The sequence below is a fragment of the Cavia porcellus genome, unplaced genomic scaffold, assembly GCF_034190915.1.
Source record: "Cavia porcellus strain 051 isolate PalLab524CR breed Dunkin Hartley unplaced genomic scaffold, mCavPor4.1 scaffold_27, whole genome shotgun sequence".
NCBI classification, from domain to species: domain Eukaryota; kingdom Metazoa; phylum Chordata; class Mammalia; order Rodentia; family Caviidae; genus Cavia; species Cavia porcellus.
The window spans coordinates 38,330,446-38,353,788 of record NW_026947510.1 but is presented as its reverse complement, the minus strand read 5'-3'; the positions used below and the strand labels follow the sequence as shown (position 1 = coordinate 38,353,788).

At 44.4% G+C, this 23,343-nt stretch overlaps 1 protein-coding gene across 1 annotated transcript; it reads right to left on the bottom strand.

Moving 5' to 3' along the window:
- Nucleotides 1-2,634: 2,634 nt before the first annotated feature.
- Gprc5a (G protein-coupled receptor class C group 5 member A) lies at nt 2,635-23,087 on the bottom strand. The gene is made up of 4 exons (XM_063238250.1): nt 22,887-23,087; nt 5,915-6,843; nt 3,981-4,036; nt 2,635-3,573 (listed from the first exon to the last, which is right to left on the bottom strand). The coding sequence occupies exons 2-4, from the start codon at nt 6,834-6,836 to the stop codon at nt 3,481-3,483; spliced, it is 1,071 nt and encodes a 356-aa protein (XP_063094320.1). The 5' UTR covers nt 6,837-6,843; nt 22,887-23,087; the 3' UTR covers nt 2,635-3,480.
- Nucleotides 23,088-23,343: the final 256 nt, after the last annotated feature.

The following is a 23,343-nucleotide window of genomic DNA, read 5'->3' as shown; positions in this document are numbered from 1 at the left end:
AACCTGATGATGAAAGATGACAGAAAGTTTAGTTCAAAAGAGGTGTTGCTCTGGTTACGAACCATCCACGAGCTGAAGTCACCCAAGGACCAGGCTGGGATAAACCTTCACATGCTATGCTCCCCTCTTCTGTGTGAGAGACAAAGGAAGGGCCTTGAAATCCTCTTCATTCTTGGTGTAATAATTCTCAGCCCCTGAAGTGTCCCTCCTTCAGCAAAAGAGCTTGTTTATATGCAGAAATGTGATACCTCAAAATAAGGTAACAGCCATGTGGCATGACAAGTGCCACTCAGACAAGGAGATTTCTTCTGCCCCCAGAAGGACAAGGGCTCCAACGCTGGACACCACTGTACCCCACAGGAGACAACAGTTTGCACAGCTGGAGACGGATCTTGCTCCCGGGTCTTCTCTGATGTCTGATGAAGGAAGCTAAGGATAACACTAAGGTCTGGTGGAGATTCAGACTATTCTGTGCTTTTCCTTTTCATTCAGCCCTTTCCTTGATTAATGAATGAGACAGAGACAAAGACAGAAAAGACACAACACTATGTACATACTTTGTTCTATCGCGCTGCTGCAGGCTTTTAACACCGAGGCAGGACATAGAACTCCAATCTCCCCCTGCCTTTCCCTGGTCATACGTTTCCTGGATTACCATTATGGTTTAGATCTAAAATGTCCCCTATAGACTCATATGTTCAGAGGTGTGAGTTTTAGGTGACTGGTTGATGGGGGCGCTATTGCGGACTTGATGTAGAGGTGAGCCCTAGTTGGACCTCGTTATCTCCCTCCCTGGGTCCTGCCCTCTCTTGCTCTCTCTCCCCACTTTCCAACCACCATGATGTGAGTAGTCAGACCCTTCACCATGTGAGTCCTGCCTTGGCACTAGTCAACTATGGACTTGCCCCTCCAAAACCATGAGCCAAAATAAACCTCTCTTCCTTTAAATTGTGGGTGTCAAGCACTGTGTCTCAAAGACAGAAAGTAACAGGCACTTACCTTGTCTGACTGTCAGTCGTAAGCCCCACCCCCACCTTGTTCCAGAGGACTCCTGCCTTATGCCCTGGAATGCTGCACAGAAGAATCTGAATAGAGCAGCCACACTGAGTTCCTGCCCACCCCAATCTGTCAGTCACGTTGTTATTAATCATGCATGTGCAGTGAAGTCACCATAAAACCCCAGCAAAGGGCTCAGAGAGCTTCAAGACACCTGGACATGTCGGGGTTCTAGAGGGTCCAAGTCCAGAGAGGGACTTTTGCCCTTCTCCATAAATACTCAAGGAGCTCACTTTAGTGCAAAGCCTATTAACCACATTTTTGTATCCCTCAGCTATAGTTCATCATGTCATGAATTCACCTCACCTCAGTCCCCCACTGATTTTTTTCTTCTGTGGTCCTCATTTTGTTGGATTTGTTTCTTTGTTTGGGATATTTTTGTTTTTGAGACAAGGTCTCTCTGTGTAGCCCAGGCTGGCCTCAAACTCACAGCAATCCTCCTGCCTCAGCTTCCCGAGTGCTGGGATTACAAGTGTGCACCACCCTGCTCAACTGTTGTTTTATTTTTGAGACAGTCTCACTAGGTCATCTAGGCTGGTCTCAAACTCCTTGATCCTCCTGCCTCAGCCTCCTGAGGTGCTCAGATTACCGGTGTCTGCCACCACACCCATTTGTCTGGGTTGTTTGTTCATTTTTGTATTTTCTTCTTCTTTTCATAAAAGCAGAATGTCAGGCTCTTTGAGAATAACTTCCTAATTTAGCTACAAATTTTTAAATGTCATATGGCTTCTATGCATGGGGATTTTTTTTTTTTTTCTTCACCGAAGAGAGAGCTTCTGCTTCACAGAGCGGTTTCTTGGTTTTTGGGTTTTTTGGTTTTTTGCTTGTTTCTGTTTTTGTAATTTTTTTTGCTACTCAAGAGTGAGCTGAAGATTTTTGCACTGAACTACAGTACATTCCCAGCCCTTTAAATTTTATTATTTTTATTTATTTTGTTGTTATTGTTGTAAGACAGGGTCTCATTCGGTTGCTCAGGCTGGGCTCAAACCTGTGAGTCTCTTGCCCCAGCCTGCTGAAATGCTGGGATTACAGGCACGCACCACCACACCCAGCCAAAAATAAACACTTTTGTGTTTATTTACCATGTCTTTGCCAAGAGACACTGTGGACCAGTTCTACCAAGCAAGGTCTCTGGATCTGCCCTCTCCGGTGATTAAACCTCAGCTAACACATGAGACTGGCACTGAGGTAGCCCTGTCTTTCTGGGGTTGCCAAGCCCATGCCACGCATGCCACCCACCTCTCTGCTGCAGCAGCCTCTAAAGATTCATAACCCTTCCTGCTCTCTCAGCCTTCACAGCTTCAAAACCTGCAGCTTCACCCTCTTACACGTAACAAAGGGAAGGAGGGGCACAGGAGAACTGGCCTGGGCTGCAGCTCCAACTTGAGGTCCTCAGAGGGGCCTGCGGGTTCTCCCCGGCATCAGACTCAGCCGCCTTCAGCCTGTGCCGCTGCTGTGCTACAGTAATAAATGTGGCCACCGAGGCTGAGTGTAGCTCAGTGTTAGAGCTACACTCTGTGTGACAACCTGGGTTCAGTGCCCAAAATACGATAAAGTAAAATCAGAAAGACAGAAGAATTGCTGCCAAATCTTTATTGCATATTCAGGCAAATAACTTACCACACAACAAACATTCCCAAGTGTAGACAATGCCCAGGTACAGAATTCCGCAGGTGAACATAGTGAAAAACTCTATTTACAGAAGCCAAGGAACAAGGGGATGGGAAAGTAACCTATGCCGGGAATTTACAGCAGGGACAGTGCACAGTTCTCCTCCCCAGGGGAAGCTGGGCTTGTCTGTGCCTGTGAGGTCCAGAAGAACGCCTGACAAAGCCCCCAGGTGGGTGTGATTAGGTCTGAGGCTGACAGAAGCCAAGGACACAAGAGGGGCATCCCGTGAACCAGTTCTGGGGAGCTGCATGGGCCGTACTCCAGGAGCAGCGTTAGGATGACCTTTATCCTGACCTTGGTAGAGAGGCAGAAAGGGGAGTTGGCTCCCAGGGTAGAGTTAGACTGGATGGGCTGAGACCCAGGTTGGCTGGTTTTGCTCAGATACACAGTTCTGTGCTGGGCCAAAGCATCCTCACAAAACCCACCATGGGTTAGATGAGTGGGCTCCCAAAGCTGTGTTGGCCAGTGTGCAGTCAGATGACCAAACCTTTAGTCACGCATGAGAGAGTAACAAGAGTCTGACCCTGAGCTGCCTGAGACTTCCACTCCAAACAAGTGTGGGACACAGGAAAACACGACGATGCTGCAAAGAACCAGTCTTATTGGCCACCAGCATCACCAGCACAACAGAGCAGTGGCTGGGGCTGGGAAGGCGCGAGCCCTCCTGTGATACTCTGTACAGTTCTAGAAGATTCCAGATTCAGCACACATCCCTTTCGGCTCCAGCTGGATCTGCCATCCATCAGAACAGAGCTAACTGTTCTCTTTCCTTCCTTCGTAGTTATTGTAAGGGCTACGCTTAGTGTGGGCCCGTGGAATGGAGAAATCATTTTTAGGTGTCCGATCCTGAAAAAGACGCACCATATCATGAAGCCTACACAATTCCAATGTTTGTTCCCACTCACCCCTCCCTCCAGACAGAGTCCTGCTACACACCCCAGGCTAACCTTGAACTCAGGCAATCCTCCTGCCTCAGCCTCCTGAATGCTAAGATTACAGGTGTGCACCACCATGCCCAATCTGTCCTCAGCCATTAAAACAACTTTCCAATATGGGCAAGGGCCTAATTCCCTTTCCTTTCTCCCGATCTCTCCCCATTCTACCCCCAGCAATCCACCCTCCCCCCAGACTGCCAGGAAGTAGACAGATCATCTCTCAAGGTGCCCCTTGGAATGGTGACAACTTCTGTTGCCAAAGAATAAGTGTCCCTGGGCTGTGAATGTTGCTTATAAGGAAAAACAAAGATCAGTCACCTGTAGCTGGAAATGGGTGGAGTAAGGAGCATGCTGCGTTCCGGTCTCTGCAAAACCTGAAACACAAGGGAAGGAGAAATTAAAGCATGAGGTCACGCAACTTGCCGCTCCTTTGCAGCCCTTGCAGTGTGTCTGTGACAGCTTGCCCCTTTGTCTCTCTAGTAGACTTTAGGAGAGGTCTAGAAACCAGGCACCAGCTATGTATATATAGGTTTTTTGGCAAAGCACAATATTGATTGAATGGATGATTAGCAGCATGCGATCACTAGGAAAACTCCTTTCCAAACTGTGGATAGCAGCCCCACCTCATTCTAGGACCACTGTAAAAGCATATTTGAAAAATTATTTAAAAATATTTTCCCATAGAGCTCTGGTCAGCAGTAGAACCTAGAGCAAATCTCACTGGGGATCTCTGCATCTCCTTAACTGCCTGACGAGGAAAGCAAGGGACAAATTTATGAGCAATTGGTTTCATTGTATTTTGGAGGAAATCAAGGGGTTTTAAACTTGGAAACAAAAGTCAACACATGCCATCATCATTAAGGCAATTTTAATCAGTTCATTTATTTCCTACCCAATTTCTTGCCCACTGTGCTCAAAAATACTTCGATATGTGAGATACTGTGAAGCATACACGGGTTAACTACAATCATCCCTGCCCCGTGGCTCACCCTGCAGACTTACGAATGTATGATGAACACAAATATCTAGTGAATGAGACATACACTGATAAGAGCATTTCAAAATTCCGCAGATAATACAAGCAGAGCAGACCTGTGGGAGACTGGGAATGCTCAGGTCTGGAGACGAGGGAAGAAGGCCAAGCCAGGGGACACAGTCACATCTTTGTGCCAACACAGAGGCATGAGGCTCCAATGGCATGGAAGCCTCACTGCAGGTCTCACATGATGCAATGGATTGTGGGGATCCCCTGAGGAATGTGTGCACTATGGTGGCTGTTCTGGGGAGAATAAACTAATAGTGGCTCCAAAAATGAAAGTCAAGGAGGAGTTGGTAGGGGTCAATCAAAAGGAGACCAAGAGTGAGGGGACAGAGCAAAGCCCTAGGAATCCACAGGAGGGGTGGAGTGTCCTCTCTGCCTCCAGGTTTCACCTGCCTGGGAGAGAGATCACGGCCACAGGGAGAAGCCCCAGGTTCTACGGGAAGGTGAAAAGACTTTCATTTAGCTGGGGCTGAGAACCAGGCCTTGAAGGTCCCTGATTCCTGTCCAGGAATGATCCCCTCCTCACTGGAATTACATTTTCCAAGATCAAAGTGCTCCCAGTAAGCTAGTGAACTGATCCCTACATGCAAAGGCAGTTTCTGGCTCATGTAGCTTCTTCTCTTAGGACAACATCAGCACAAGCATCTGGCCTTTATAACAACTGCAGGTAGGAGCAAAATCTATCTGATTCATTAATGTCACAGAAAATCTCTTCCCTCCCTCTGTCCCATGGGCCCCGAGACACATAATCAAATGTGGCTGTTGCTGCAAAATTAGAGCCCTCGGTAACATTATGAAGATTCCTGCTGGTTTATGACAAAAAGACTTTTTCCTCTCTGAACTCTGTGATCATGGCTTGGCTCTCTGCACTCAGCTTCACCAAGGCTCCATATTGCTGGAAGGAATATCTACTTATCTTTTTAATAAAGTCACCATCTTTGCCAAAGCTGCTCACTCGGATTTTTCCCTTTCTTTTGCCTTATCTCATGTTGATGAAGAGACACTGATCAGATGTTGTGTAGAAAGTACTGAAATGAAAGCCTTAAAGGACAACTTCTGATTCTACTTTTCTCTAACTAACTGGATGATTTTAAATGAGGTAGGACGCTCAGTGAACCTCTCTGTTCTCTTTAACCTAGGAAAATGCTGCATGCTCCTTACAGTCACAGTATCCCGCCCCATCTCTCCACCAAGAGTCTCTCGTTCCTACCTGGAGTGACTTCCTCTTGAGAGTATGCTCTGTTCTCCATACCACGGCTCTGCTTCATGACTTGGGGTGTACAAAAAGCATCTTCCAGCGGGTAATCCACGGGTTTGCGTTGCTTCGGGATGACTATAAACTCAGGTATGACATAAAACAGCAGGAAAATCCAGCCGTTGATAACCAAGGCTGTGCTGAGGATGGTGTCATCCCACATGGAGTCCAGGGTAGAAACCAGGAGCAGGGCGATCCACGCCACCCAGACGGCGATGGAGAAGAACATGGTGAAGAAGATGTGTAACCCGTGTCTCTTCCAGCCAGCAAAGGAGCCACAGAAGATGAAGGAGGATGTGCAGAAGGTCAGCAGCATCAAGAAGAGGACATAGATGAGCAGCATGACGAAGTCTTCATTGCGACGAGGAGCGGAAAGCTCAGAAAAGATATGGACGTTGGTCCTGTTCATGGTTAGGACGGTATATTCGATCGCAATGACATCCTGCACCAAGCTGAGGCTCAGAGCCAAGCCCAGAGTCACCAGCCAGGACAGGGACTCCCTCCCGCGGACGAGCTTGTTCAAGTTGAAAGCGTGGAGCAGGAGGCAAGAGAAACAGATGGCAAAGACGACCCCGAAGAGGAAGAAGCGTGTGGGCCCCGTGCCCCCGTCCAGTTTGATGATGAAGGCAAAGGTGAGGCCAAAGACCCCCAACACGCCGAGGAGGAAGAGAAACTGGGTCGGCAGCATTCTGCGCCTGTTGGAGTCCTGCACCTTGCTGATGAGGACCAGGAGAGTGAACATGAAGGCCACCGACGTCACGGCCCCCAACCCGGCGAATGTTTCTAGGACGATGCCCCAGCTTTCTTCCATGTCACAAAGTCTGTGGTACCTGGGGTCCAGGTCTGAGCGGCAACCGCTGGGGGACTGAGTGGTCATTTTGGCCCTGTGTAAAACAAAGTCAAAAGAAAGGGTGAGTCTCTTAAAGACGGACAGACAGAGGACTAAGAAAGGATGGAGGGAGCATCCTCCATTTAGCCAGTGTCACCCTTAGCTGCTACTTTTTTGCAGCAAGTGGGGAATAGCTGGGGATTTAACCTAGGGCCTTTGCAATAAGCTACATCCTAGCTAGGTATTTATCTCAATGGCATAAGCGCCTGGTTAGCAAGCATGAGGTTGGAAGTTCGATCCCTGGTACCAAAAAAAAAAAAAAGAAGCTACATCCCCACCTTGTTCATTTTTTATTCCCAGAGCCCTGGGATCATAGGTGTGTACCATCACACCTGGCAAATTCACCACATCAAACTATTGATTTTTCTCCCTTACTTCTTGTGGTCAGTTCTGAAGACAAGGGAAGGGAAGAAACACATCTGATACTCTTCTTTTCACCCAGTTTAACTGTGTGACACTTCACCTTGAAGCCAGAGGACCCAGGATGCTATGAAGGTAGTTCAGAGCCTCATTTAAAAAAAAAAAATCACAAAGACTCTGCCAAGGTCACTGATATTTTGAGCTTAGTGTTTTCTTAGTAATTCGCAAACATGGAAATAGCTAAACTTGAAGTTAACACAATTGTTTTTACTGATATGAGTCAGATTGTGACTTCCAATCACCTTACACAGATAGTAATTAATCTAATTTCATAGAAACGCTGTAAGGTAAAAGCTACCCTTTTGTTGTTTTATTCGATGTTCTGTTTTGATTGGTTTCATTGTTTTGTTTGATTTTATTATGACTGATGGACTGGGCAGCAATTTTGAAGATAACAAGAGGCATTATGGTAGCCATTGATGATTTCCTATTGTCGTGTTTTGAAATCTTGTATCACTTTACTGTTTTATTTAGAATGGTTTTGGGGCTGGGGATTTAGCTCAGCGGCATAAGCGCCTGCCTTGCAAGCAGGCAGTCGTGAGTTCGATCCCCGGTACCGATAAAAACAAAAAAGGCAAAAAAAAAAAAATTTTTAGAATGGTTTTATTCTGTTTTATTTTGTTTGGTTTTTTTTTTTTTTTTTAGATATCGGGGATTTAACTCATGACCTCATGCTTGCCAGGCAGGCGCTTATGCTACTGAGCTAAATCCCTGGCTCATGGTTTTATTCTCTTTAAAATATACTTTCATTCTTTTGCTTTACTTGGTTTTATTCTGTCCAGTTTTGTTTGATTTTATTATGTCTGAAGATATGGACAGCTACTTGGAAGAAAAGAGGTATGATGGGAGCGATTATTGATTCCCTATTATCTTGTTTTGAAGTCCTATTTGTTTTCATTGTTCTGTTCTGATTAGCTTTATTCTGCTTTGTTTTTTATTTTATTCTTTTTAAAATAGAAACTAAAAAATAAATTACCCCTATTGGTTGCTACGCACACACCTACACACCCAGCACTCAGGAGCTGAGGCAGAAGGATCATTAAGAGTTCAAAGCCAGTCTGAGCTACAAAGTAAGTTTAAGGCCAGCCTGAACTGCACAATGAGACCCTGTCTCAAAAAGTAAAAAAAAAATTACCCTTATTTTACAGATAAAGAAACAAGAAAGAAGCCCAGTTACAAGATACACATATATATGCCTTTTTTTTTTAGAAGTTCTAGGATCAACCCTGTGCATGTAGGCAAGTGTTCTACCACTGAGCTACAACCTCAGACTCCTGAACCCCAGCCTGTTGGCTCCATGATCCATGCTCTGAGCTAAGGATACTCTCAGATAAGTTCTACCTAAGTGACCTTAAAATGCAACCTGTTCCTCCCCAGCTTCCCCTCCCTTCCTTCTCAGATGCCCATTATGGTCCTGATTCCTCTTGTAGTCCAGTCCCAAGAATGCTAGGAGCTCCAACTTAATAGGTGATCCACAATCAGGTAACAAATTCACCCACTTGGGATCATCAGGAATTTCCTGGATATCCCACAACTGACTTCCTACACATCTGTCCTTAATTTCTCAGGGAAAACCATCCTTTCTCAGCCCTACACCCTCCTGATGAATTTTCAACCCAACTGTTCACCTAACTCCCATCATCTAAATCCTAGCAATTCAGGGAACAATGAGAAGATAAATCAGGAACCTGAAAAGAAGGGAGTTTCCACACTTCCTCAAAACTGATGGCTCTCAGATTTCAAGGTAAATTAAGGAAGCTATTGGAATTCAACATTGCTAGATACTACTATAGTCCTAGCAGTTTCTGAATAAACCATGTATTTTATCTGTATTATTTTCCTGTGTATAAGCTTCTAACACATTATTCTTTTTTATTTACTATGCATTACTTGTGCATGGAATCTTTTTCATTAGTTTTTTGTTTTGTGGTGGGATGGCTCACTAGTCAAAGGTGGCTAAAGCCAGTATATTAGTTACTTTTCTCTTGTTGCTGAGACAAAATACCTGACACCCAAAATTAAAGGAGGAAAGGTTTATTCAGCTCACAGTTTGTAGAGGTTTCAGTTCATACTTGGCTGAGCTCCAAGGCAGGGTGGCACATGGTAGAGGGGCAATATTTCATGGCATCAAAAGACAGAAAAACCAACAGGGATGAGGAGGACACACCTCTTTGTGTTCCTTACATTGTATCCAGTCTACCAGGATAGGGTGGTGCCAACCCAGTCAGTGGACTGATCCAGCAATCACCTACCCTCAATCCCAGCAATGTACCAAGACTCAATCACATGCTCTCGACTGAGCCACCTCTGCAAAAAGCTCCATCAAAGACTGCATGAGGCTCTAGGAGACATCTAAAGATAAACCATAACAGCCAGGAAGAAAAGCTCATGGAGGCCACCTCCATGGAGATGCAGAATAAACACCTCAACCTCCTCTATAGTCACATAGGGACAGGCAGTGTGCAACGAGAAATCAGAAACAAGCCTGGTGAGGTGGCGCACACTATAATCCCAGCACTCGGGAGGCTGAGGCAAGAGGATCTCAAGTTCAAGGCCAGCTTACTATATAATGAGACCCTGTCTCAAAACACCAAAAATAAAAAGAAAATAGGACGAAAGAAGGATGGAGTGAGCTCCTGGGAGCACAATGCTTAAAGCTGTGAGAATAAAGGTGAGGGTGCACTGGAGACGCCAGGAAGGTAGAGATGCCAGGAATGCAGACTGTACACTGAGGAAAGCCAGCAGCAGTGGAAGGAGCCAGCCCAACACAGAGGCTGTGTGCACCGCAATAGGCAAGAACGTAGGCATGGGCCACCCAAGACTTCTGAGATCACACATCACTACCCTGTGCCCTGGATGCTGGATGTGGAACTACAAGATGTAACATTTTCCGTGCTGGGTTTTGGTCTTGTTTTGGCCTAATTGTTTTCTATCCCCCTATTTTGCCCTTTTGGAATGCAAATGTTTATTCTATACCATTGTAGCCAGGAGTTCTGTAACTTGTTTTCAATTTCTATAAAGGTTCACAACTAAGAGTTTGCCTTGAGTCTCAAAAGAAACTTTGACTTTGACTTTTAAGAAATGCTGGAACTACTGGGGTTTTGGGCATGGGATTATTGCATTTTGGTTTATATTCATGACGGCTGTATCATGTCAGGTGGAATTATGAACTTGCAATTGTCTTTATTTGGATTTTTTTCCTTCATCTGGATATTAAATATGATTTAAAGAGCTGTATTTGAATGTCAAGCTGACAACAAGTGGGATGTGACTGTTATGGCTGTCAACTTGATTGGCTTGGGAGCTACTTAGGGAATTAGCAGGGCACGCTTCTGGCTGACTGCATGAGTTGTGAGGTGTACCTTGGGGCCGTATCTGGTCCTTGGCCCCTTTCCCCTCGGGCACTGTTTCTCTGCTCTGCTTCCATCTTTTACCCTATTGCTGACTTGGAGCCAGCTGACAACACTGGATTCTCTGAAACCGTAAGCCAAATAAATCTTTCCCTTTCACAAGTTGTGTGTGTTGGGTAACTGTGCCAGCAATGAGAAATTCACTAGTGTACTGTACTGGGCAACTTAATGAGGAATTGTCTCACATACACATAGAAAAAGCTAAGGACTAGGGGTGGAGCTCAGTAATTCAATCCTTAGTATCACCAAAAAAAAAGAAAAGAAAGAAAAATCATCTTTTCAATTAGATGAGATAGTCATATCAGCATTAGTTTACTCAAAAAGCAATTAGAAAAATCAGGTAGATATGACAGATAGATAGATAGATAGATAGATAGATAGATAGATAGATAGATAGATGAATGCCATGCAAATGCATAGTAAAACTGGGCATGGGGGCACATGCCTGTAATCTCAGCATTCAGGAGGCTGAGGCAGGAGGACTGATGTGAGTTTAAGGCCAGTCTGAGATATATAGTAAGTTCCCATCTAGCCTGAAACACAGTCAGACCCCATCTCAAAAAACGCATTTACTATGTATATGTTAGATTATTATGTATGGTGTTTTAGAATAAAATAATACCAGATAATGTTTAAATCTGTCTTTCAAACTTTTTAATGAAATTTGGGTCTCTAAACTTAATTCTTCTTATAGTCATTCATTCAACAAATATTCACTGCTGAGGTGTAATCGGGTTTATTCCTCACCACCACACCCAGCTGTTCTGAAACTTGATCCCTAAGGGCAGCTGCCATAGGGAACAGGAAGAGGATCAAGAAACCAAACCACACCTTCCTGTGAGCCAGCCGGTATGCAAGCTGGGAAACAAAAAAAGCAGCACCCCCCCACACACACTACCCCCAATAAACAGTGATAATTCAGAGGAAGTCAGGCTGAGATGCTGGTGACTCAAGTAAAATCATAATAATCATTTAGTGTTTGTATTGTTTGATTGACTTTGCAGGTCTAAAGCCGATAGTCTGAGCATCTATTTGGAGGATAACAATATGTATTATAGCAACTGTGGGCGATTTCTTTCTGTCTTGTTTTTGAAATCCAGTGTTCTGTTCCATTTTACTGTTTTGTTTTATTCCTGTATCCGGTAACCTGAGCAACTATTTTGAAGATAACAATACGCAATATAACAATTGTTAAATCTCTAACATCTTTTTTGAAAGCCTATATAGCTATCATTGTTCTTTGTTGGTGTTTTTTGATTTGTTTGCTTGTTGATTTTTCTGTTAGTTCTTTTTTCTCTTTAGAATAAAATTCAAAAAAAGAAACTTGATCCCTATGTGAAGTATTAAGGGGGCAGAAACTTAACCAATTATGGTGTTCAGAGCTTTTGCATTTGAGAAATGATTCAACTAGTTAAAATCATGAGCATAGAGCCCCCATGAGTGAATCCTGGTGGCTTTATAAGAGGGAGAGAGAAGAAATACACGTACAGACTCAACTCACTGTTTTTACCATGTGATGCCCTGAGCCACCTCCAGACTCTGCAAGCAAGGATGTCATCAGATGCAGCCCCTTATAAGCCAAAAATTTTCCTTAATAAGCTTATCCACCCTCAGATATTTCATTATAGCAGTGAAAAGTCGACTGATAGTTTCCTGAGCCCCTTTGTGTGTGCCAGTCACTATCTGGGTCCTCGGTGGTAAAGAGAAAGCTCCCCAGCACAGTAGAAGGGAAAGACACATTTCCCACTCCAGTCACAGACTTTCCACCCACGCCCTTCACTGCAAATCTGTCCCTGCACACCCTACCCAATTGGACCTTACGCCAGTGCTATCTCTACCAAAGGAGCGCACAGACAAAAGACTGGGCTGTGTTCCACCTCTGCAGGATGAGGCAGATGAGAAACAGGACAGAAAAGTCAGACACAAGCAGCCCCTGAAATGCAAGTACTGAAGTCTGACCTGTCTTAGCACCTGAAGGTCCATCCTGTGGTGAAATGAGAGAGGACTCTCCCACACTCACACCTTGAATGGGTATGAGGAAGAATTCTGTTCAAGGGCAGAAGCGGAAGGGAAGTGACAAGGGCCCTGTGCACTTGGTTTGCTTGTTCCATTTCATTTCTCCACACCTCAGATGATTCACCGGGGTGGTATCTCAAAGGAAAGGATTTCCCTTTATCCTTTATTCTTCCACATCCCTGAGGCTCACTGCTAATTTCCACCTCCCACCCCTTAAAAGTACTGCTCTCTGTGGACAAGCACTTGCCATTATAATGCCCTGATGATTATGAAGGACTTTGAACCTGATGACTCTAAGCCTTGACAGAGACTGAATAAGCATTTGCCTAAAAGTCAGTTCCAGTATTGGACAGAGGGACAGGAAGGCAGAGACTTGTGCCCCAGCTTAGAGCTTTAGCTCCTCCCTTCTTATGAGGCTGTGTAGAGGGGTATTGTGTCTTGGAGCATCTTGGCTCCCACAAAACAAGATCCAAGAAAAACAATGGGCAGGGGGAGGTGGAGAGAAGAGAAAACCCAACTCTCCTGATTTCACCTCCACCTCCTACCTCCCAGTCAAGCACCTTTAAAACATGAAGGAGAAGAAGAGGAGGAAGAAGAAGAAGAGGAAGAGGAAGAGGAAGGAGAAGGAGAAGGAGAAGGAGAAGGAGAAGGAGAAGAAGAAGAAGAAGAAGAAGAAGAAGAAGAAGAAGAAGAAAAGAAGAGGGAAGAGGAAGAGAAAGAGGAGAAGGAGGAAGAGAAAGAAATAAAGAAAAAAAGCTGCTATAGTGGCACACACTTATATGTCCAGCACTCAGGAAACAGGCAGGAGGATCACTAGTTTGAGGCTAGCATGGACTAGATACTTAAGAAAAAAAGCCTTTTAATTTTTACTAAAAACATTTTTATAGCTGGAACTCAGATATTCATCACTTGATTTCAAACATTATCAACATATGACTAATTTTACTTCAACTAATTCCCTACCCCACTCACTAGGTTATTTTTAAGCAAACCCTGGGTATCACATAACTTTATCCATAAGTATTTCAGAACATTTCTCTAAAATATTAAAAATTCCTTCTTAGCCAAACTTAAAAAATTAACAGTAAGCTTTGTAATATCAAATATCCAGTTAGGCTTGTTGGGGTTTTGTTTCATTTTTCGGTACTGGGGGTTGCACCAGACCCCCATTCCTGCTAGGCACGCCTTCACCCTCTGAGCCCTGCCTCCAGCCCCCCAAATGCCTCTTAAAAGAATCTCTTAGTAAATATTTTTTATCTGACTAATTTTTTGCAATTACCATTTTAATTCACCTCTGTTAACTCTCCTCTACCCCTTCCCCAGTTTGACAGGGATTGCTCAACAGGTCTGAAAGGTCATATGTCATAAGGACTTTGCATCCGGTCACAAAATAAAACTCACCAGGGTCATTAACAAGCCAGCCCATATTACAAAGGTGCTGAGAGTCCAGAGAGCAGTCAGGATGGGGAGAGACACCAGGAAGGTGAGCAAACGAGCACACAGGTCTGAGAAACTGAAATCACTTGACATCGCCTTAAACCTTTTTGGAACCAGTCTGGAGTACAAGCAAGGTTTTAATAAGAGCAAATGGTTGGGAGAAAAAGAGTGAAAGGAAAAACATAGCCAGAGGACAAAAAGGGAATAAAGAAGGGAGGCATGATTAGGTCAACCCCACTCTTTGTGTTTACTCCGAGCTGTTCAGGAAGAATGTGTTTTAGGTGCCATGATATGCATGAGCCAAATCATTTAACCCCTCAGAATTTCTGTCCCTTCGGCTAAACTAGGAGATCAAAGTTCATGCCACTTCCACTGAGCATCACTGCAGAGACAGACACCACCAGATCTCCTTGCCCGTCCCCTAGTCTCTTTCTTGCCCCATCTCTTGTCACCAAGAAATGCCATAGACCTCTAACCAAACCCCAAACCACAGCTGGAGGTTAGGTTGAAGCATCTGAGAGTGAGTCTCAGGACCCACACCAGAGGAGCAGTCAGCTGAAGAACAAAGCCAGAGGTTGATGAAGCAATACTGACCGCAGTCGGGGACTTGACCACATGCAACACTGACTTGGACTGCTCCGCAAAGACAAGGGCAAAAGTTCCTGAGCCTTGGCTCATCTCGTTTCCAATCTGAGACTCTTCTTCCACACCAAAGAGGTGGGGCAGGCACCTCAGGCGGCCTGGAAGTTTGCCCAGGGGGCTATTTGAGACCTAAAACTTTGCTGAATGTTGATCTTTTCTTCTTCTTTATGAGATTTACCTTAGTCTGTCACCTAAAAATGATGACCTTCCTTCCTCTGAAGACTGCCTTAGGAACGACATCAAATAACTTGAGTGTTTGTTGAAGCTGAGCCTCTCCACCATTTCAGCCAAATAAATTTGTGATTTTCTAACATTTTGACTTTTTCTTTATTCTCAAATCCACCATGCAATCAGTAGTAACAATGATAGTTATAATAAAAGATAATGGCAACTACCACCTGAGCTGGGCACTATGCTGAGCATTACTATTTTAACATGTATTGTCTCTTTTACATGTTTTTACATATATTAGCAAACGTAATATCCCCGCACTCTATTTACAGGCTCACTCCTGGATAGATGAAGTTGTTGTCACATGGGAAGGGGACAGCACCATGAAGAGTGACAATCATAATCCAGTCCTTCACTTCATCTCTCAATCACCATCCTGGACTCTAAAGGTTTTCTCTCTTACCCCAACTTCCCTCCACTTAAACCATCATAGCCAAGCTCTGGTTTGCTAAGAAGTCTCCAAAACAAGGAATCCTACATTTAGCCACTCTCCCTGTCAATCAAGAAACATTTAAATGCATAGTTTGTCTCAGGGACCTTCTAAGTGTACAATCCACACACACCAGCGCAGTCCCTGCCCTTCAGGGACGAATGGGGCCAGTCACACCGAGATAGAGTTAGGGATCACAGAGTTCAGGGAATCCTGGGTGCACACAGAAAACTGGTTCTACTTCATGGAGGAGAAAACCCAGGGGAGGGGCAAGAAAGATGAATAGATAATGCAGGAGGCTTATGTGAGTGCGGAGCAGACAGAGCTTGAGGAATAGAGGAACCCAGGTTCATTCCTTGACTTCCAGTTTAGGCAACTGAGCGCTGCCATTGCCCCATGACAGAGGGCTAAGGAGAGACTCCAAGTTCAGCTTTGGTGGACCTGAGAGAAATTCAGGACATGCAAATGGAGCCATCTAGGAATGACAAGAGCTGCGTCCTCCTGAAGTTTATCCTAATCCCTGCACTCTTTCATTTAATCTTTACAACAAGCCTACTATTATGCCCCCTTTTTACAGTTGAGAAAACTGAGGCACAAAGTCATTTGCTGAAGACTATATGATTCATAAAAGATGTAAATATTCCAAGAGCATTTTCCATCCGAATAGGGAATTGGTACTAATTTTTTTTAGTTGAAACATTCACTGTTTTTTTGTTTTTTATACTGGGAATCAAACTCATGGCCTTGCACTTGCCAGGCAGGCACTTTACCACTGAGCTACGTCCTCAGTCCTCACTGTATTTTTGTGATAAGTTAACACCAATGCTGACTAGCCTATCAGATAACAAGCTTCATAAGTTACTAGAGCAGGTCTTTTTTTTTTTTTTTTGGCATCCTCTTTGTTATATGCTTTGCACAGTTGCTGCTAAGCAAATATTTTGGACCAAATGAATATTTATCCAAAGCAAGTTATTTATTAGCAAGTGTTACTTAGTTACTTTTCTCATTGCTGAGACAAAATACTCAACGCACAAGTTAAAAGAGGGAAGATTTATTTAGCTCACAGTTTGTAGAGGTTTCAGTGAATATTTAACAGGCTCCAAGGCAGAGTGGCACATGGCAGACAGAAATTGCAGAGGAGAAACAGTTCATTACAGGCAAAAGCCAAAAAGGGAAGACCACAGCTCTTTCTATCCCTTACATCTTATCCAGGCTACTTAAGATGGGTAGCACTCATACCCTTCAACTTTCAACCTAGTGCCCTTTATCCTAACATTGTACCATGAATCAATTCCAGCATCACACACTCTAAATCCAGCCACCTCTGAAAAAGCCCCACCTATGATTGCACGAAGTTTTGGAGGGACATGTAGAGACACATCATAACATTCTACCCTGGCCATCTCAAAGACTCTTGTACATTCTTTTTAGGCAAAATTAATTTAGTTCATCTCTAAGAGTTGTCAAAGTCCTAACAGTTTCAGCATTGTTGAAAAGTCTAAGTCCCAAATCTCTTATAAATTTAAGGCAAACTCTTAACTGAAAACCCCTCTCCAAATTAAAAGAACATTTCAACATTTAATGGCACAAGATAGACATTTCCATTCTAAAAGTTAGCAATGGAAATAGCCAGAAATAAGAACAAAGCAACCCCAAAGTCTCACAGGGCAAACATTAAATCCCAGAGTTCCAATTCCAGCATCCCCAGGAATCTGTGACAAATTGTCAACTCCAAAGGGCTTTGGTGATTCTGCCCCTACAGCACTTCTGATGGTTGTAGGTCCCATGGCTTCCTTCTTTGGCTGGCTTTGTTCATTCCAGGCAGCTTTCCTATGACAATCCATGTTTCTGGCTTCTCCAACCTTCTGGGGTCCCCACTGAGCTCTCAGCTTCACACTCCCAGCTTCACAGGTACACTGCCTGACCTCCCAGGCCTTCTTCTGAAATCTGGGTGGAAGCTTTCCTGACCTCCACAACTCTTATACTTTGCATGCTCCTAAAACCAGCACCACACGAATGATGTCAAGGTCTGCTGCCAGTTGAAACAGTAGCTAGGATTTCTTCTCTTTTAGCTGTAGAGGTCCAGTGCCTAACCAAATCCCAAGGAACAACTTCTTTAGGCCTCTGCTATTCTATGTTGCCCTCGGGGCTCTCTTCTGAAAGCAAAGCCTTACAGTTTTACAGTTGAGGCTGCAAAAGATAACGTCCTGCTGCTTCTTGTGATGCTCTCAGGCCATCTTTTCTACTCTCCTACTTTCTGTAGGAGAGCAATAGCAGCAATAAAGATCTCTGCTCAGGCTGGGGATTTAGCTCAGCAGTGTGAGTGCCTGCCTGGCAAGTGAAAGGTTGTGAGTTCAATCCCTGCTCTATCTTTGCAGTCCACACTGGAGCTTCCTTTCTGGGCAAACTCAAAACATTTTAAATCATTCTGCTGGGCTCTTTGCTCTTGACTCTCATTTTAAATCTAGCTGAAAGCCCCTAACAGCAGCCATGCCACTGCCTCAACATTAGATTGCCTTGAAATTTCTTCTGCCAGATTAATTTGCCACCCGTAATCTCAGTCTCAAGAAAAGTCTCTAGACACAAGCAAAACATAGATAAACTTTCTTCCAAGGCATAACACATATCATCTGGAGTCCAACAGCCAATGCAGTCCTTTCCAACAGAAACCTCCTGAATTTGGTCTTTACCAGCAGAATTTCTATCAGCATTCTCATCATCTGAGGTCTGGCCAGAATCTCCCATTAAGTACAGCCTCAGGGGTTCCAGCTCTAGGTTTTCAGCCAGCATCTACCAACCTTTTCTAACTCTTCCCTTTCCCACAAGCCAGCTCCAAAGTCTCCTAAACCACATGGTCAGGTACAATCACAGCAACAACTCCACTTCTCTGGTGCCAAATTTGTCTCACTTTGCTCACTGCCGAGACAAAATACCTAACATTTATCAGTTAAATGAGGAAAAGTTTATCTAGTTTATAGTTTGTAGAGATTTCAGTCTGTATTTGTCTGGCTCCAAGGCAGAATAGCACATAGCAGAGGGGCATCGCCAAAGAGAAACAGTTCGCTTCAAGTATAAGACAGCAGAAGCAAGGAAAGGACAATCCCAGCCTCTTTTGTCCTTTATATCTCATCCAGGCTACTTACACTGGGTAGCACTCAAACCCTTAATCCTAGGACTCTTGATTTTAGTATTGCACCATGTATCAATTCCAGTGTCAGACATTCTAAATCCAGAAACCTCTGGAAAAGCCCCACCTATGACTGCATGAGGCTTTGGGGAAACATCTAGACACAGATCATAAAAGCAAGTGTGAGTAATAGGAAGGAAAAGTTTTTGAGGGTGAAAATGCACTGATGCTAATTCTCATATGTTTGTCCAGGCTAAGTTCTTCTAAAGGAAGAGTCTCACAGAAATTTCTGTGCCCTTGATGAAGGATAAATTATTATATACAGGGAAAATATCCACAGGGACATCACTCAGATCTCCTGTTACGAGTGGCCATCCCAGTCCTAAGGACATAAAACTGATGCATCATGACAACATTAGATGAGTAACATATGACTAGCATCACTGAATTGACTTTCCATAGTTACTAAAGGAAATAAACTACCATAGTACCGTGGGCAGCTCAAAACAAGTATAAAAACTATGCTTATTTCATTTTTTGGACATTCAGGCAGATTCCTGGCAGTATTACCATCTTCTGTTCATTCTAAACAGAGCAGGAAAACTTCAGATTAATGTGAATATAAAATAAAATATTCAAAAAAATAAATAAAAAATAAAATATTTTTTTAAAAAATTTTTTTTTGGTGCCAGGGGTTGAACTGATGACCTCACATTTGCCAAGCAGGCATTTAGGCCACTGAGCTAAACCCCCGACCCTCAAAATCATTTTTTACCTTAAAATTTTGAATTAAGCTTCCAAATTTCTTATGGCTAGAATTCTGAGACATGAAGTTTCCAGCAAATAAGAGAATAAAGTGAAGATACATGCTGATATCTGAAAGCTCCCCAAGAGCCCTCATTTAAATACTGATTTCAAAATGTAAGAGGACCCAGAAATTAGGGGGTAGGTGAGGGCAAGGGAAATGAGATTCAAGGAGAGGAAGTTGTCAGGTGCTCTGTACATGTGCCAAGTCTCTTCAAGGAACATACAACCTAAAAAAAACTAATGACAATGCATTTACACTAAATCCAACAAGTCCAAATTTAAACTTATCACTTCTCCATAAAAGCTGGTGTATCTAAGCACTGAGAATGGCATTACTATCTACCTAGTTGCCTCGTAGATTTAAAAATGCAATATGCACTGACCAATGGGAAAGAAGTGAGGAAGAGCAGACCAGGTAACCTAAAGTGAGATCATGACTGCAAGCAACTACTACTGCAATAAATGTAAATGGTAACACTAAATTAAACTATTTTATCCATAAGAAAATCACCTAAAACAAAGGAATTGAGAAAGGCTGAAACACAGGAGGGCAAAAATAAATGGAAGAGAAAGAACACTCATATTTATTACGATTTATCTAACAGGCACCAAGTTAGTATGAGTCAGGCACACAAATTTAAATAGCTTCCAGAAGATTAAAAGAATTAAGCAGGATTTGAGATTTCAGTAACACAAAAAGTTGTAGACAAGACAAAAAAGGTATGATATGAACCCAAACGCTTGCTTCATGAATAGGAATAGTCCATGTTGAAGATAAAACCATTGTTAACTTTCATGTACCAAGTAATGTTGCACCAAAATATTTAAGACGAAAACTATCAATAAGAGGGCCAGGGATTTAGCTCAGTAGCATAAGCACCTGCCTGGTAAGTGTGAGGTCATGAGTTCAAGTCCCGGTACAAAAAAAAAAAAAAAAACTATCAATAAGAAGGAGAAACCAAAAGAAATACTATAGTTAGAAGTCAAGTACTTCATTATCAGCCCTTGGCAAATAAAATACACAAATTAAATAATAGTACAGTAAATTTTTATAAATGCTTTTGGATGCTCTAAAGGAAATATTCTCTGTTTTCATATCTTTTTAGTTCTCTATGATTAATCATACAATTCAGCCAGGTGTGGTGGCTCATACCTATAATTCCAGGACTTGAGAGACTAAGGCAGGAAAATCACTGTGGGTTTGAGGCCAGTCTAGCTACATAGAGAGTTCAAGGCCAGCCTGAACAGCATAGACCCCGTCCCAAAGAAAAAAAAAAAGACAAATAAATCATATAATTCAGATTCTCTGTGTCAGTGATCAGCAAACATGTATGCTACAAAGACCCAATAAGCAAGCTTTGTCCCCCACCCCTTTCTATCAAACAAGCAGGTAAATGAGCTCGCATCTGCTCCAATAAAACCTGATACATAAAAAGCGCATGTCTCACATTTGGTCCTTAGACCATAGTTTGCTACCCCTGCCTTATTCAACTGTGTCTATGTCAGTGTCATGGGATGTGGACCAAAAAATGAGCATATCTTAGAACACAAAGGAAAATCTGAAATTATAAAATAAGAAATGTACTGACCGCATATTCTGACCCCAATATTATATAAACAGGAATAAAAGTAGAAACAAACATAACAACTCTGGAAATCAAAGTCCCTCTTGAGCAAAAATACTCTTCCATTTATCCTTTTCTGTAATACCACAGCATTTCCTCAGCTCAATCTGTAAATTTCTAAATAGCTGTGAACCCAGAATGAAAAGAGAAAAAAAAAATCATACAGTCAAAATTCTTCTCCATTCTCTGTAAACCTTCAGTTACCACTAAGAAATCGAATATATTAAAAGCAGCTTCCAAAGAAGATTCCAACCCCAGGTGTGGTGGCACACACTTGTAACCCTAGCACTGGGGAGGCTGAGGCAGGAGAATTACTGCAAGTTTGAGGTTACCCTGTGCTACAGAGTTCAAACCCAGCTGAAAGACATAGTGAGATCTTGCCTCAAAAAACAAAAATATACAGACAAGACTCCTACATGTTTAGATACAGAGCAGATAGAATTTTTTTGTTTTGTTTTTGTTTTTGTTTTTGTTTTTGTTTTTGTTTTTTTTTTTTTTGCCTTTTTTGACACGGGGTCTTGCTATGCAGTTCGGGCTGGCCTTGAGCTCACTTTGTAGCCCAGGCTGGTCTCGAACTTGCAATGATCCTCCTGCCTCAGCTTCCCGAGTGCTGGGATTACAGGGACAAGCCACCACGCCTGGCTCTTTAGATCAGATAGAATCTTAATACAGGAAAGTAGCTTAAAGTCTTCCCCCTTCTTATAAGGAGGCGAGGCCCGGCCTTGCCTGAGGACAAGTCCCTACAGTCACCAAAACTGCAGGCTCCTGGACTCCAGGTTGAGAGCTCCTCTTAGGAGCCACACTGTTCGACTCACTGCTTTCTTCAGGGTGGTGGAGCCCTCTGCTCTCCTACCTTTGAAGCAGTCACTTCTGGCTCTCAGGTATGGTCTCTCCACCCTTCCTCTCATTCCTTCCCTCTTCCAGCACCTGTACCCTCCCACATGCTGCTGGCCCTAGTATCTAGAGTGGCTAAAGAATTCCCCTTCAAAAAAAAAGAATTCCCCTTCAGGAAGAATCCACCCCAGGTCCTGACCCCTGCTGGCAGGGCCTGACTGTGAGGAGCCCTCCAACAGATTTGGTGCTGAGCAAACCCAATGAAGAGAACCCTGGCCTGCACAGGACAGGGCCTCCTGACCCGCAGTACGACTGGGCTGTTTGCTGGCCCTTCCCAAGGGTACCGAAAGGGCCATCTTTGTCACTGGGGCCATTCCCAAGTACTACCTTGCCCTTGTGAAAGGTGAGCTGTTCCTGCACGTTCAGCCTCTGTCTGCCAGGGCTCCAAGCTCACAGGAGCCAGGGGAGTAGAGGGAGGGAGAAGGGGTGTGACAGCTTTTGCTTCCCAGAGGAGGGAACACCGTGGCACCCACCACCTCACAGAGTGAAGCAGCAACTCCTCAAAATTCAGAAGGACATGCTTGTGGCCAAGGAGCAAAGTAAGTGGAAACTTTTCCCTCTCCGTACAGCAGTGGCTGTCCTCCAACTCCTTCAACCTGTTCACATCACCACCCCTTTTCCGAGCCCCTCTCCCTTCCCCTTCCCTTCCTCTAGGATCTTCCTCTCTTTCTCCTCTTCCCCAAACAGATCCCAGAACTAATCTCCTCCTGCCTGGCCAGGTTTCCACTTACTCAGAGTTTGCAGGATGGATCTGAGCAGAAACTCTAACCCTGGTGATCTCTTTACTCTCTGCCTGGATTTTAGCCTGGGAAGCGCAGAAAACAAATTCTGAGTTGCGTTAAGCTGGAGGAATTGGGTTTATGTGCATGTGCTGTTCTCGTAGTCTGCTCTGTCACCCAGATTTCTGCCTCACCTGCCCCCCACCGCCCCCAAGCGCCACTGTCCCTCAGGGATCCAGTCTGCAGGCCCTGTGCGCTCGGGGGCTTGCGCCCCACTTACCCTTGTGTCCGGCTTTCACCCTGAGCTTGGCGCTGCCTCCCGCGCGTTGGAGGGGAGCCCTAGACCGCTGGTGCTGGGGGAGCCTGAGGCAGCAGCGTCTCACCAGCCTCCTTGGGTCCAGCCCTCGCCCCGCAGGGCAGTTATAAAGGCGGCGGTCGCCGGAGGGAGGGAGCGAGCGGGAGAGCCAGCGGGTGAGCGCAGGGACAAGGGGCGGGGCAGGGGCAGGGCAGAGGACACGCCTATCCCGGGTCCAGGCTGCTCAGGCTGTTATGAAAATAAAGCCACGCTGCCAGGGAATGAGCTACAACCTCTGACGTCAGAAGCACAGTCGCTCCCGGGTACGGCAGGGGCCACGGTGGACCCGCTCCTCCTCCGCCTGTGGGCGGTCACCTGCTGGGGGGAGCCACGCCCGGTCTCCCCCTGGCGTCCTGGTCCCCGGAGCTGGAAAGAGCCAGCC